At 37.5% G+C, this 15,055-nt stretch overlaps 1 protein-coding gene across 12 annotated transcripts in view; it reads left to right on the forward strand.

Annotated features, from left to right (window-relative positions):
- The window catches only part of ITSN1 (intersectin 1), a 204,079-nt gene that overhangs the window by 49,014 nt on the left and 140,010 nt on the right, over positions 1-15,055 (forward strand). For all 12 annotated transcript variants that reach the window (XM_026510388.3, XM_048214865.2, XM_026510536.3 and 9 more), the window contains one exon: positions 14,857-14,916. In XM_026510388.3, the coding sequence (XP_026366173.2) occupies positions 14,889-14,916 (28 nt within the window). In that variant the 5' untranslated portion in view covers positions 14,857-14,888. The remainder of the gene's footprint in view (positions 1-14,856; positions 14,917-15,055) is intronic.

The following is a 15,055-nucleotide window of genomic DNA, read 5'->3' on the forward strand; positions in this document are numbered from 1 at the left end:
TGTGTGTGTGTGTGGTGAGAACACTTAAGATCTATTCTCTTAGCAAATTTAAAGTGTAGAATACAGTATTATTAGCCATAGTCACCGTACTATATATTAGGTCCCCAGAACTTAACTCGTTTGGTAACTGAAAGTTTCTATCCTTTGACAAGCATCTTCTCCTTCCCTCTTGGCAAGCACCATTTTACTTTCTGGTTCTATGAGGTTGGCTTTTTCAGATTCCACATGTAAGTGAGATTATATGGTATTTGTCTTTCCATGTCTGGCTTATTTCACTTAGCAAAATGTCTCTCGGTTTCATCCATGTTGAAATAGCAGGATTTCCTCCCTTTTTTAAACGGTTGAATAATTTTACATTGTGTGTCTGTGTGTGTATATAATATAATATACAAACACTCACGTATGGACATATATATACCACATTCTGTATTTATCCACTGACAGACGTTTGGATTGTTTCCCATATCTTGGTTATTGTGAATAATGCTGCAGTAAACATGGAAGTTCATACATCTCTTTGGGACACTGATTTCATTCCTTTGGGTATATACTCAGTAGTGGGATTGCTGGATTATAATACTAGCTCTATTTTCAATTTTTTGAGGAGACTGCGTATGTTTGCCATAATGGATCTACAAATTCACATTCCCCCCAATAGTGCACAAAGGTTCTCTCTTCTCCACATCCTTGCTAACATTTATTCTCTCTTCTCTTTTTGTTAATAGCTATCCTATCTTATGTGGTTTTGATTTGCATATCCCTGATGATGAGTGAGGTTGAGTATCTTTTCATATATCTGTTGGCCATCTGTATATCTTCCGTGGAAAAATGCCTATTCAGGTCCTTTGCCCATTTTTTGTTGTTTTTAACATACAATGTCATATTAGTTTCAGGTGTATAATATATTAATTCAACAACTCTATACATTATTCATTGCTTCCCACAATAAGTGTCATTACCATCATGTCATCATACAATGTTATTACAGTATTGTTGACTGTATTCCCTATGCTATACTTTTCATCTTTGTGATGTATTTGTTTTATAACTGGAAGTTTGTGTCTTTTAAATCCCTTTTATCTATTATACCCATCCCTCCCATCCACCTTCCCTCTGGCAAACACCAATTTATTCTCTATATTTAACAGTTTGTTTGTTCATTTGTTTTTTTAGATTCCACATGCAGGGGAAGTCATGTGGTATTTGTCCTTTGACTTAGTTCACTTATCATATTGTCCTCAAGGGTCCATCCATGTTATCATAAATGGATTTCTTTTTATGGCTGAATTATATTTCAGTGTGTGTGTGTGTGTGTGTGTGTGTGTGTTTGTAAGACACCCCCCATCTTCTTTATCCATTCATCTGTGGATGGACATTTGGGTTGCTTCCATATCTTGGCTATTATAATGCTGCTGTAAATACAAGGGTGTGTGTCTTTTCAAATTAGTGTTTTCAGTTTCTCTGGGTCAATACCCAGTAAGTGGAATTACAGATCATGCGGTATGTCTGTTTTTAATTTTTTGCGGCACCTCCTTACTGTTTTCTGTAGTGGCTGCACCAGTTTATATTTCTGCCAACAGTACGGAAGCGTTCCTTTTTATCCACATCTTCACCAACACTTGCGATTTGTCTTTTTGATTCCAGTCAGTCTGACAGGTATAAAGTTATTTCTCATTTTTTCGATTTGCGTTTCTCTGATGATTAGTAATGTTGAACATCTTTTCATGTGTCTGTTGGCTGTCTTATGTCTTTAGGAAAATGTGTATTCAGACCCTCTGCCCGTTTCTTAATCACATTTTTTTGGTGTTGAGTTGTATATATATTTTTAAAATATATTTTGGATATGTCATTTGCTAATATCTTCCTATTCAGTAGGTTGCCTGCGTTTTGTTGGTTTCCTGTGCTGTGCAAAAGCCTTTTATTCTGGTGTAGTCCCAACAGTTTATTTTTGCTTTTGTTTCCCTTGCCTGAGGAGACATATCTAGAAAAATGTTGCTAAGGCTGACGTCAGAGAGATTGCTGCCTATGTGTTTTTCTAGGAGTTCTGTGGTTTCAGATGTTACATGTAGGTCTTTAATCCATTTTGAGTATATTTTTGGGTATGGTGTGAGAAAGTGGTCCAGTTTCATTCTTTTGTATGTAGCTGTCCAGTTTTCCTAGCACCATTTATTAAAGAGACTGTCTTTTCCCCAGTCTTGCCTCCTTTGTTGTAGATTAATTGACCATATAAGTATGAGGTTATTTCTGGGCTCTCTGTTCTATTGATCTATGTGTCTTTTTTTTTTTTTTTTGTCAGTACCATACTTTTTTGATTACTGCAGCTTTGTAGTATATCTTGAAATCGAGGATTATGATACCTCCAGTTTTCTTCTTCTTTCTTAAGATTGTTTTGGCTATTTGGGGTCTCTCATGGTTCCATACAAATTTTAGTATTATTTGTGCTAGTTCTGTGAAAAATGCTGTTGATATTTTAATGGGGGTTGCATTGAATCTGTAGATTGCTTAATTTTTTAATTGAATTATTTGTGTTTTTGCTATTGAGTAGGAGTTAATTGTAGACTTTTTTTTAAGATTTATTTATTTACTAGAGAGAGAGTGTGCACGTGTGTGAGTGGGGCGAAGGGCAGAGGGAGAGGGAGGGAGAGAGACACCTCAGTGGACTCCCCATTGAGCCTAGACCCTGACATTGGATTCGATCCCAGGACCCTGAGATCATGACCTGAGTCGAAATCGAGTCAGATGTTCAACCAACTGAGCACCCAGGCGCCCCAATTGTAAACTACTTATTTTTTTTTTTTTAAGATTTTTAAAAATTTATTTTAGACCAAGCTTGTGAGGACGGGCAGAGGGAAAGGGAGAAAATCCAAAGTAGACTTGGAGTTGAGTGCAGAGTCTGACGCGGGGATCCATCCCACGACCTTGAGACCACGACCTGAGCAAAACCAAGAGTCAGATACTTAACTGACTGAGCTACTCAGGCGCCCCTGTTAACTTCTTAATAGCAAGGATCATATTAATAATTCCTCACCTAAGCCGACTCCATAATTTTGGCGTAACGTGTAGACCATTATCTCTGATTCTGGGAGTAGAGCTTTATGATGTCATTTGAATGAAAAAAAGATTTAAGAAATCAGCTCTTTTAAGACAATCTTGAAATGCCTCAATAAGAAGATAAAAATTACTGACACAAGCCTGTCGTTTATGTGTTGGGTCAATATATTGCTTTATGTTGTCCATGGGAAGAAAATCTTTTCCTGAGTAAATGAGTAAGACTTTGGAGAGGAAGTCTTTAAAAGGTATAAAGGCTTATTTTCAAGTAAGATCTAAATAGGAATGATTATCTGATCAAAAATGCGTGTGAAAATATTAAATACCCTAATGCTCAGACCTGACAATAAAAAAAAATGACTGCTTTTTCAGTTATCTTAATATTTGAAAATTTGGCTACATCTAAAAAGGATTTGTACTCTGGAAATACGAATGAAGAGGCCTTCATAAAATATCTAGCCAAATGCTGTTACTTTAGAGATGGAGGGACTGAAGTTTACGTCTCTCTCATCATTCTAAATTTGTGTTTTAACTATATATTTTAGTTTATTTTTAGAGTTATGCGGTGAATGCAGTTTTAATTTTTTCCTGAAAAGCCTTTCTAATTTGCCTCTAGGGGTATATATATTTTCCTCACACAAACCAAATGGTGATTCTGTGAGCCTTCATATCTTTTCTTACATTGTATTCACATTTTGTTTATATACTTAAGGATACTTTGTTCATATTTTTTCACTTAATCTGCCTTAGGGTATATGCAGAATTTGATCTGTGTTTACAGAGATGGACCAGGTTTTAATTGGTGGCATTTTTAAGAATACCTAGTTTTTATTCTATACTTCTAAATTTTTATCCCCACTTCAGTGAAATTGAAAATCAGAATATAGCTGTTACATGTATTTATTATTTGGTCATAAAGTTATTTGGAAAACCCACTAGTCTTTGTGTATTTAGTAAAGGGCATTCATTACAAAATACGCTGGATATAGTGAAATTAAGATGAGTATTTCCTATTTTCTAGTAAAGCATCTTGGTTTCATTCAGCATAGACCATGCCCCATCCCACCCCACATCTTTAAAAAAAAAAAAAAAAGAAAGAAAGAAAAAAAAACTTTTTAAAAATAAAATTTCTCTGTCATCCTTACTAAATAATGTTATTAAGGATTCATAATCACAATTTTAGACCTGCCATTTAATTATATTAAACATTGTTGCTCAAAAGCCTTATTGTTCATCATCTGTTCTGTCTCTTCAAGTAAGTTTTTAAATAGGGCTTAAAGTTGCCTTTTTGTTGTTTTAATTATAAGATGCTTGTTGGGAGTTGTTGGGAATGGGTACTTCTCTCACATGATAGTCAGCATAGATATTCTAATTTGTATCAAGCTGCTAGGATTGCAGAACTCTTGGCTTTTATTCATAGGGGATTTTGTACCTGTGGTTTGTGACTTTTTTCAACTTTATCAAGATATAATTGAACTACACTAAACTACGTGTGTGTTATTTGATCAGTTTTGACATATGCATGTACCTGTGAAAACATCACCGTTCCCCAAAGTTTCCTTGTGCTTCTTTGTACTTCTGTAATCTGTCCCTTCCTCTACTCCCATCTCCTGGCAAGTACTGACTGGTTTTCTGTCACTATAGATTAGTTTATATTTTCTAGAATTTTTACAAAAATGGAGTCATACTGTACACGCACACACACCCCTGGCTTTTTTTGCATAGGATAATAATTTGACATTCGTGCATGTTAGGGTTGTACCACCAGTTGGTTCCTTTTTATTTGTAAGTTGCTTATCCATTCATCAGTTGATTGACTTTTGGGTTTCTAGTTCTGGCTCTTAAAAATGAAGCTGATATGAATGTATAGAAATATTTGTGTGGACATAAATTTTCATTTCTTTTAACTAAATATTTAGAGTGGCTAGATCCAAATGGATCTGTACAACTTTTTCCCCCCTCTTAAGTAGTCTCCACACCTAGTGTGGAGCCCAGTGCAGGGCTTGAATTCATGACCCTGAGATCAAGACTCCAGCTGAGATGAAGAGTCAGACTTATAAGCATTTGAGCCACCCAAGCACCCCTGCACAACTTTTTAAGAAAAGTATATTTTTCCATGACGTTGTGACATCTTACATTGCTGTCAGCAGTACGTGCTAGCACTTGGTATGGTCAGTCTTTTTCAGGTTTGCCATCCCAGTGGAAATACATTGGCATGTCATTGCAGTTTAATTTTGCTAATGGCTCAGGGTTGCTGGGTGGCCCAGTCGTTAAGCGTCTGCCTTCGGCTCAGGGCGTGATCCCGGCATTATGGGATCGAGCCCCACATCGGGCTCCTCCGCTAGGAGCCTGCTTCTTCCTCTCCCACTCCCCCTGCTTGTGTTCTCTCTTTCACTGGCTGTCTGTCTCTGTCAAATAAATAAATAAAATCTTTAAAAAAAAATTTTTTTTTGCTAATGGCTCATAATGTTGAGCATCTTTCCATGTATTTGTTGGCTGTTTCTGTAAATTAATTTGTGAAGTGTCTGTTCACATCTTTTGACCATTTCCTCACTGAGTTGTTTGACTTTTTTTTTTTTAAGTTAAAAAAAGTGCTTATTTGGAAATAGCAGAATTACAATTCAGGATAAGCAAGCTATGGTGAACCATAGGCAAATGTATCTTCTTTTTTTAAGTTGTAAGAGTTCCTTATGTATTCTGAATATAGTTTCTTTGTCTGATGATTGTGTTGCAAATTTTTTTTTCCTGCTTTATGGCTTGCCTTTTTGTCTTTTTAATGGTACTTTTGAAGAGCTAACTTTTAATTTTGATGAAGCCCACCCCCCACCCGCCCTGTTTTTTTGGTAAATAAATCATGCTTATTTGTGCCCTAAGACATTATTGTCTAGCCCAGGGTCATGAAGGTGTTCTCCCTTCTTTTAGAATTTTAATGTTAAACCGTATGGTTTTAAATTAGTTCAAATTTAAATTTTAAAATTTTGACTCATTTTGAGTTAATTTTTGTGTATAATATGAAGTTAGGACCAGTGTTTTTAAATTTTTTTCCACATGGGTATCCAGTTGATCCACTTCTGTTTGTTGAAAAGCCTTTTCTTCCCTCCAGTGATCTGCCTTTGCTACTTTACTAAAAATGAATTCACCAAGCTTGTGTTAAGTCTATTTCTGAACTCTTGTTTTCTGCTCCATTGATCTGGTATGTCTCCCTGTACACCAGTTCCAAAGGTCTTGATGACTGTTGCTTCATAGTAAATCTTGAAATCAGGTAGGGTAAGTCCTCCAATTTTGTTCTTTTTAAAAACTGCTCTGGTTATTCTAGGTCCTTTGCATTTCCATGTAAATTTAATATGAGCTTATTTAGTTTATACTAAAAAGCCTGCTGCAGTTTTGATTAGAATTGCATTGAATATACAGAACCATTTGGAGAGAATTGCCATTTTAACAATATTAAATTTTCCAATCCATGAACTTAGTATATCTCTCCATTTATGGAGGTCTTCTTTAATCCCCTCCCCCCTGGTATTTTATAGTGTTCAGTGTGGAGGCCTTGGATGTCTTTTCTTTGTTTGCTTTTTAAAGTAAGCTCTATACCCAATGTGGGGCTTGAACTCAGGACCCTGAGATCAAGAGTTGCAAGCTTTACAGGCTGAGCCAGCCAGGCACCCCTGGATGTCTTTTGTTAAATTTATACCTAGGACTTTTACCTTTTTTGGCACTACTGTAAATGGGATTGATTGTCTAATTTCACTTTCCAATTATTTGTTTCCAGTATGTGAGAATTCAGTTGCTTTTTAATATGTTACTAACCTTTTATCTTTCAATTTTGCTACATCACTTTGCAAAATCAGAATTTGCCCAATTTACTTAATATATTTAGTAGATTCCTTGGGGTTTTCTGTAAGTAGGGAGAGTTTCATTTTGTTCTTTAACAGTCTTTTTAGCTATTATTTTTCTGTTTTTCTTACCTTATTTCAGTGGCTAGAACCTCCAGAACAGTGTTAAATAGGAGTGGTAAAAGCAGATATCCCTGCCTTCTTTCTATCTCATGGGAAGAAATTCAGTCTTAAGCCATTAACTATGATGTTAGCTGTAGGTTTTCATAGATGCCCTGTATCTGAGGAAGTTTCCTACTAATCCTAGTTTTCTGTGAGTTTTTATCATTATTGGGTTTGAATTTTTGTCAAAAGCTTTTTTCCCACATTTATTGAAATGATCATATTGGGGTTTTTTGCTTTATTCTTTTGATATGGTAAATTACATTAACTGATTATCAAATGGTAAGAAATCTTGCATTTCTGGGATAAACCCTACTTGGTCATGTTTTATTATCCTTTTTGTATATTATTAAGATTAAATTTTTAATACCTTCTTAACGATTTTGGCATCTATATTCCTTAGGATCTTGTCTTATAATTTTTTGGAGGTAATATCTGTCAGTTATTCTGGCAATTCAAAACATGAATTGGGCACTGATCCCTGTGTTTGAAAAAGTTTGCATAGTTTTTGTATTTTTTCCTTGAATGTTTGCTAGAATTCACCAATGAAACCATCTGAGAATGCAGTTTTCTTTTCTGGTAAGGGTTCTATTAATAAAATCAGTTCCTTTAATAAGCATAGGAATATATGGATATTCTGTTTCTCCTTGAATCAATTTTAGTAAGTTTTATTTTCCAAGAAATGTGTTCATCCACATTGTCAAATTTGTAGGCATAAAGTTTTTAGTATTTCTTACCATTTTAATGTGTTTAGGATTAACAGTAATTCTGATCTGATTTTCTGTTCTCTCTTTTAATCAGTCTCAGGGTTATTATTATTTTTTTTCAAGGAACCAGATTTTGGTTTCATTAATTTTTCTCTATTGTCTGTCTTTTAAAAGCTTTCTTTTAGGGGTGCCTGGGTGGCTCAGTCATTAAGCGTCTGCCAGGGTCCTGGGATCAAGCCCCGCATCTGGCTCCCTGCTCTGCTGGGAGCCTGCTTCTTCCTCTTCCACTCCCCCTGCTTGTGTTCCCTCTCTCGCTGGCTGTCTCTCTCTGTCAAATGGATAAATAAAATCTTTAAAAAAAAAGCTTTCTTTTATATATGCCTGTATCTTTTATTATTTCCTTCCTTCTACTTGTTTACATTGCTTTTTTTTTTTTAAGATTTTATTTATTCATTTGACAGAGAGACAGCCAGCAAGAGAGGTAACACAAGCAGGGGGAGTGGGAGAGGAAGAAGCAGGCTTCCAGAGGAGGAGCCTGATGTAGGGCTCGATCCCAGAACACCTGGATCACGCCCTGAGCAGAAGGCAGATGCTTAACGACTGAGCCACCCAGGCGCACCTGTTTACATTGCTTTCTTTCCCTCAGCTATCATCTTCTTTAGTATTTAGACCATTAACATTTAATGTAATTATTGGTATGTTAGAAATAGATCTGCCATCTTATTGTTTGTCCTGTTTTTTGTTCTTCTACTCCTCTTTTCCTGCCTTTTTAAAATTATTTGAGTAATTTTTAACATTCTATTTTCATTTATCTGTTGACTTTTGGGCTATATTCCTTTGTTTTTTATTTTTATTTTTCTAAGTAGTCGCTCCAGGGATTAAATGTATTTATCTAACTTTCATAGTCTCCTTATAGGTAATATCATATTACTTCAAATAAAATGCGGAAATCTTGCAACCATGTAAGTCCCTTACTTTTACCCCATGGACCTTTATATTAAGGTTGTCATAGGTATTACATTTATATACATTGAAAGCCATAGTAGACAGTATTACAATATTTTCTTTCAACAGTCTGCATATCTTAAGGAGAATTATAGAAAGAATATAATTTTATATTTACCCAGATATTTACCATTTGTTGCTCTTCCTTCATTCTTGAAGGTCTAAGTTTCTCTCTAAAGTTTCCATTTGATTCTTTTCAAACTAGTTTTTTCTCCTCTGCTGAGACCTTGCGTATTTTCAGTCATTTCATTTGTGTTTACCTTTACCTCATGGAACATCGGGATAGTAGCTGCTCTAAAAAGTCTTTGTGATAATTTCACTGTTTGTATCATCTAGGATTTGGGATCTGTTGATTACAGGCTTTCCTTTCTTTGAGAATTTGTGAGATTTTCCTAGTTCTTTATATGTCGAGTACTTCTGGATTACATCCTGGATGTTGTGAATTTCTCGTTAGGTTCTGGGCGCTGTGTTAATCCGCTGCACAATGCCGTTGTTTGTTTTAGCAGGTGTTCATCCTGATTAGGTTCAAACTACAAGTTCTGTGTGCTCTCTGCACACACAGGTTCCATTGTCAGATCAGTTTTCAGGACTTTTTTGCTGGGCTCCTTTTGTTTTGTCCTGCAGCTCAGGTGTGAGCCCGAGTCTTGTGTGAGTTCATTTTTTAGAAATATGTGATCCTTACACTCTGCTGCCCATAAAGGCCGTTTTTATTTGTTCTTTTGGCCAGAAAGACTGGGTTTCTATCAGAGTTTTACTCTTTGTCCTCCGCTTCACTGTGTTAACTCCGTGTCTGGGCCCACCCTTGGGTCAGAGCTGCTAAAGAAAAGTGAACAAAAATGGGGGTAGCTTTTGACTCTCTTCTTATTCTTATTCTTTTTTTTTTTTTTTTTTTAAGATTTTATTTATTTGACAGAGAGAGACAGCGAGAGAGGGAACACAAGCAGGGGGAGTGGGAGAGGGAGAAGCAGGGAGCTGGACATAGGGCTCGATGCCAGGACTCTGGGATCATGACCTGAGCTGAAGGCAGACGCTTAACGACTGAGCCACCCAGGTGCCCTGGTTTTGACTCGCTTCTAAGATCTGTCTACTTTTTTTTCTTATTGTCCTCAGGGAGTTACTTTTTAAAGTTTTTTTTTTTAAAAGATTTTATTTATTCATTTGACAGAGATAGAGACAGCCAGCGAGAGAGGGAACACAAACAGGGGGAGTGGGAGAGGAAGATGCAGGCTTCCAGCGGAGGAGCCTGATGTGGGGCTCGATCCCAGAACGCCAGGATCACGCCCTGAGCTAAAGGCAGACGCCTAACGACTGAGCCACCCAGGTGCCCCTACTTTTTAAAGTTTTGCCCCGTTTTTAGTTTTAAGTGGAACAGAGGGACTGTAGTGGGCATATACTATTTTAGCCAAACTAGAACTCTGGTTTTTGACATTTCGAAATCTTGGGTATGTGATATTTTTTTAAATAAATTATTTTATTTTTTCAAATTATAATAATATGTAAACCAATATATATAAAAGTAGGAACAAAATACCTTGAACCAGGATGTTATCACCATGGTTTGTCTGTGTAGCATAGAACTGAAAAGAAGGTGGTATTGCAAGGTTTGGTCTGTTTGCTTCATCTGTGTGTTACTACCTTTGTCTGGGGTTCCCTAGGAGCTTAGGAGAACCTAGTCATGAATGGTATTTGAAGTCCCTGTGGTTAAAAGAAATGTATGTGGGACTATTCCAATCTTATCCTTAAACCAGCATTTGGACTTCTGTGTTAGTAAATAAGTCTGGAAGGTACATCTTCATACCTCAAAGTGGCTTAGTTTTTATTTGGTCCATTCCTTCCCCATCTCTCGCTGAGACCAGTGACAGTTAGGGAGCAGGGCTTTAACTGAGGAGGAAAGAGACAGAAGGGCATTAGTTTACAAGTGCAGGACACAGGCTGGGGTTGCAGTGCATTCCTTTGTCACTAATGGATGTGAGATAAAGGGGAGTCAGAGGGAGGTTAGAAGGGTCAGAAGACAAATTTTGTCCAGCTTTGCTCTTAATAGGTGAGAGCTTTTGCGGAAGAGGTTCACAGAGGGTGGGGAATTATTTCCTGAATTCTAGGAAGGGTGGTGAACAGCAAATACTCTTAAATGCTTTGCCAAGGAGCTGCTGATTATTAAAATATACTTTGGACCATAGGAGTTGTTCTACTTTGTCCGACTGTGAGTCTCTCAAAATAGCTGTAAAAGATTTAAAGTGAGGTATATAATTATATCTACAGGAAAGTGATAATAGTCTATGCTTTCATGATTATGGTTTAGTATTGATGATGCTAATTTCATAATCTGAATTGAGGACTAGTTGATCTTTCTCTGTGGAATGGTTTTATTTTTTAGTTTTTAAAAGATTTTATTTATTTATTTGCGAGAGAGACAGAGAGAGTGAGAACACAAGTTGGGTGAGGGGCAGAGGGAGAAGCAGACTCCCTGCTGAGCAGGGAGCCCATTGTGGGGCTAGATCCTGGGAATCCAAGATCACTACCTGAGCCTAAGGCAGATAGCTTAACCAACTAAGCCACCAAGGCGCCCCTGTGGAATGGTTTTAGTAAAAGGAATTATTTGTTCCTTGAAGGTTAGTTCAAAGACACCCCTAAAATTATTTTTTTCTTTGGATCTTTTTACTGTTAAATCTTTACATTTCCATTTATTTCTTGGTCTATTAAATGTATTATACCTTTTTAAAAGATCATTGTGGAAATTTATAGTAAGGTAGAAATATATCCATTTTCTCTCGATTCTGTGTTGCATAGAATTATGCATAACATTTTCTTTTTTTTTTTTTTTTTTTAAGATTTTATTTATTTATTTGACAGAGATAGAGACAGCCAGTGAGAGAGGGAACACAAGCAGGGGGAGTGGGAGAGGAAGAAGCAGGCTCATAGTGGAGGAGCCTGACGTGGGGCTCGATCCCGTAACGCCGGGATCACGCCCTGAGCCGAAGGCAGACGCTTAACCGCTGTGCCACCCAGGCGCCCCTGCATAACATTTTCTTAAGCAGAAATTCTGAAGAAAATATGAGCAAATTGGATCTAGTTATGTAGTAAAAGAGTAACATGCATATCTGAGTTGGGTTTATTGCATAAATTCTAGGATAATTTGTATTAGGAAATATATCACTATAATTTAGTATGTTACTTAAAAAAGAAATACATGATCAACTTATTAAATAATAAAAAAAAAACTCTGAACAAATTTAGCAGCCATTTCTAATGAAAATTTTAAATCAACTGAGAATAAAAGGAAACTGCCAAATGTGGAGAAAGCTATTTACCAAAACACAATAGTGAACATAACTATTCATAACCTGTTTCATTGGTTATGAAATACCAAAACCATCAGCATGAAAGTCAGGGGCAATATAAAAGTTCCTGCTGTCCCAGGTATTGTATAGCTTAGCTTTATTGGTTTGGACATAAAATGTAAGCTTAAATTCCTTGTTCCCAGAGAGGGATCTAGAATACTGGAAGGACTCATCTGAGAGACTTAGCACCAATAAGAAAATGTGGTAAAGTGGCTGGGTACCAAGAAGATCAATAAATCAATTACTTTTCTTTATTTTGCAATAAATAGTAAAGAAGGGAAGTAGAACAGAACAGAACGTTTTCTCATGTTATGTATATGAAATACTTGCCTTACTATGGTTTTAAAACTAAGAGCTTACTGCTTTTGTAAAGCTCAACAAAAAGCAGGTATGATCTGTCAGTTTAAAGAGTGTTATGAAGATGAAGTGAGATGAAAGACATTAAAATTTTCTGGAAAATTATCAGGGTGCCTGGGTGGCTCTGTCAGTTGAGAGTCTGACTCTTGATTTTGGCTCAGGTCATGATCTCAGGATCCTGGGATTGAGCCCCAAGTCAGGCTCCATGCTCAGCGGGGAGTCTGCTTGTCCCTCTTCCTCTGTTCCTCCTCCCACTCTCTTTCTTTCTCTCAAATAAATAAATAAAATCTTACAAAAAATTTTTTTTGAAAATTATCAAGCTTCCGTACACAGTGCATTGAGTGAGAAATAGTGGAAGAAGAGAATAGCAGTTATAGTTTTTAAAGAGAACTGGCAGTGAGAAGTAATCTACTTCAGAACTAGAGCCAGAGGACCCCCCCCCCCCCCGACTTAAATACGCTGCTTGACCACATATGTTTTCTCTTCTTCTTCCATAAAGTCTGCAGTGATCACAAAGGAAGCATAGCAGCTGTTAACTCACAGGGAGAAAGATAACAGTGGAGAAGACAGTGAGCAAAAGTTTTTAAGAATTTTCTGGAATCAGAGAGTGAATGGAATGGTAACTGAGTTCAGAGAAAGGTGCAACCAAGTGCCTACAGAGGGCCGATAAAGAAGGGGGACAAGACAGCTGGCCCCAGGAATGTCTTGAACAGGCTTCAGAGTGTTTGGTAGGGGTCAAAAACAGAGGTCAGTTTTACAGCTGTGACATGGAAGTTCTTTAAAAATCTTTTGGTTTTTTTCTTATATTGAGATCTTTTGGTATGTCTTCTCCTGCATCCCCAGCAGACAGGTGACTTCTTCAGTCCCATTTTTCCTAGAACCAGAGACAGTGCTGACCAGAAGGGTGAAGCTGGAGGCTGAAGATAAACAGCGCATGTGCTCGTATACACATGGAAGTGTAGGCCCCTTCACATCTTCCTTTCTTGTCTGTTCCTCCCCCAAACCCAGCATCCTCCTGTACACTTCTCTCTGGGAAAAGTAAGCAGTTTCAGCAAAGAGACCTCTGCATACTGATGTTTGGAAGTCTCTCAATGAAATGTGACTGGGCACATCTGACCACATAGTACGCAGAAGCCCATCCATGCCCATTTTTTTTTAGTGCCTTACTCGTAAATATGAAGGAGCAGCCAGGGATCACCAGATATATGAGGAAAGCCTCAAAAGTGAGAAAGACCCAAAACAATCAGCCAACGAACAGAAAAGGAATCAAATGATGAAGGAAACAGAAAAAAATGAAAAAGAAAAATACTCCCTCCCCACTCCCCTCCCCCGGTAAAAAAACAAAACAAAACAAAACAGGAGAGTAAAAGATGATGTGTCCATTAAAAGAAAAGACAGCATGGTAGGAATAAAGAGTTGAGAACAAGAAAGAGCTCTTGGAAGTTTAAAAATGTGATAGTTGGAAAAAAAAATCCACGGACAGATTAGAATATGAAATTGAAGAGTATCAGGGCAGGAGACTAGCAATCGAAATGGATCGAAATTGTTCAGTGTATGAATATTTAGTACTCATTTTTAACTGTGTGCATCTACCATGTTGTTAAGTGTAAGGATGATACTCATTACTTTTGGATTTTTTTTTGTTGGGTAAGAAGATGGGGTTGGTTTCACATTGGCTGTTCAGGGACAAGTAATGCCTGATGGGGATTTTGGAGCATTGGGTTGATATTTGGTATTCTGGACAGACGTTAGTACCGTATGCATTGTTTACGGCCTTTCGCAAAATTGGCCGACAGTGTTGTTCAGGGATGGAACACAGGCTGTGGGGTTTGCTGGGCCTGCTCAAGTCCAGCTCCGCCACCAAATGTGTGATGTTGCTCAAATCACTTTATCTCATTCTCGTTTTCCTCCTCTGCAGTAAGGGGATGGAAATACCTTGTGTCTCGTAGGGTTGTGACGATGAAGGCACAGGGGCTGTAAGGCACCTACAACAGCGTGCAGCCTGTACTACGTGCTCATTTAAAGAAGCCACTGTTCAAACCACCAGGCAGATGGGCTGGTATATGTAGATGGCGCAGAAACGCACGTATTTAAAGAGTAAGAAATACAGCAGTAGTGATCTAACAGGCTGTCATGAGCTAATAGTGTCACTCACCAGTCTGAAAGCCTCTTGTTTCCGGAGAGTCTTGTATCAACGGTCCCCAGTGCCTGTCATGGTACCTGGCGCTAAGAAGGTGCAGACAATGAATGAATGAATGAACCCCTCGGTTCTGACTTAGATTTGTAGAGCTGTTCCCTAGCGCTGGCACTGCTCTCAGTGTCTGGTCATTAAAGACAGCGTGTTAGTGTGTTCGTAAGTAAATAGGAAATGAAGATTTCAGAAACTTAAATGTTGTATTTCAATTACAGGCGTCGATTAGCAAGGTAAAAGCGACAGAACCATGGCTCAGTTTCCAACACCTTTTGGAGGTAAGTTCAAAGATTTTCCTTTTTTAATATATTCGAGACCTTTTTCTTTCTTTCTTTCCTTCCTTCCTTCCCCCCTTCCTTCCCCCTTCCTTCCTTCCTCTATTCTTTTTTTTAAAGTAGGCTTCATGCCCAGTGACCC

The sequence above is a fragment of the Ursus arctos genome, unplaced genomic scaffold (assembly GCF_023065955.2).
Source record: "Ursus arctos isolate Adak ecotype North America unplaced genomic scaffold, UrsArc2.0 scaffold_4, whole genome shotgun sequence".
NCBI lineage: Eukaryota > Metazoa > Chordata > Mammalia > Carnivora > Ursidae > Ursus > Ursus arctos.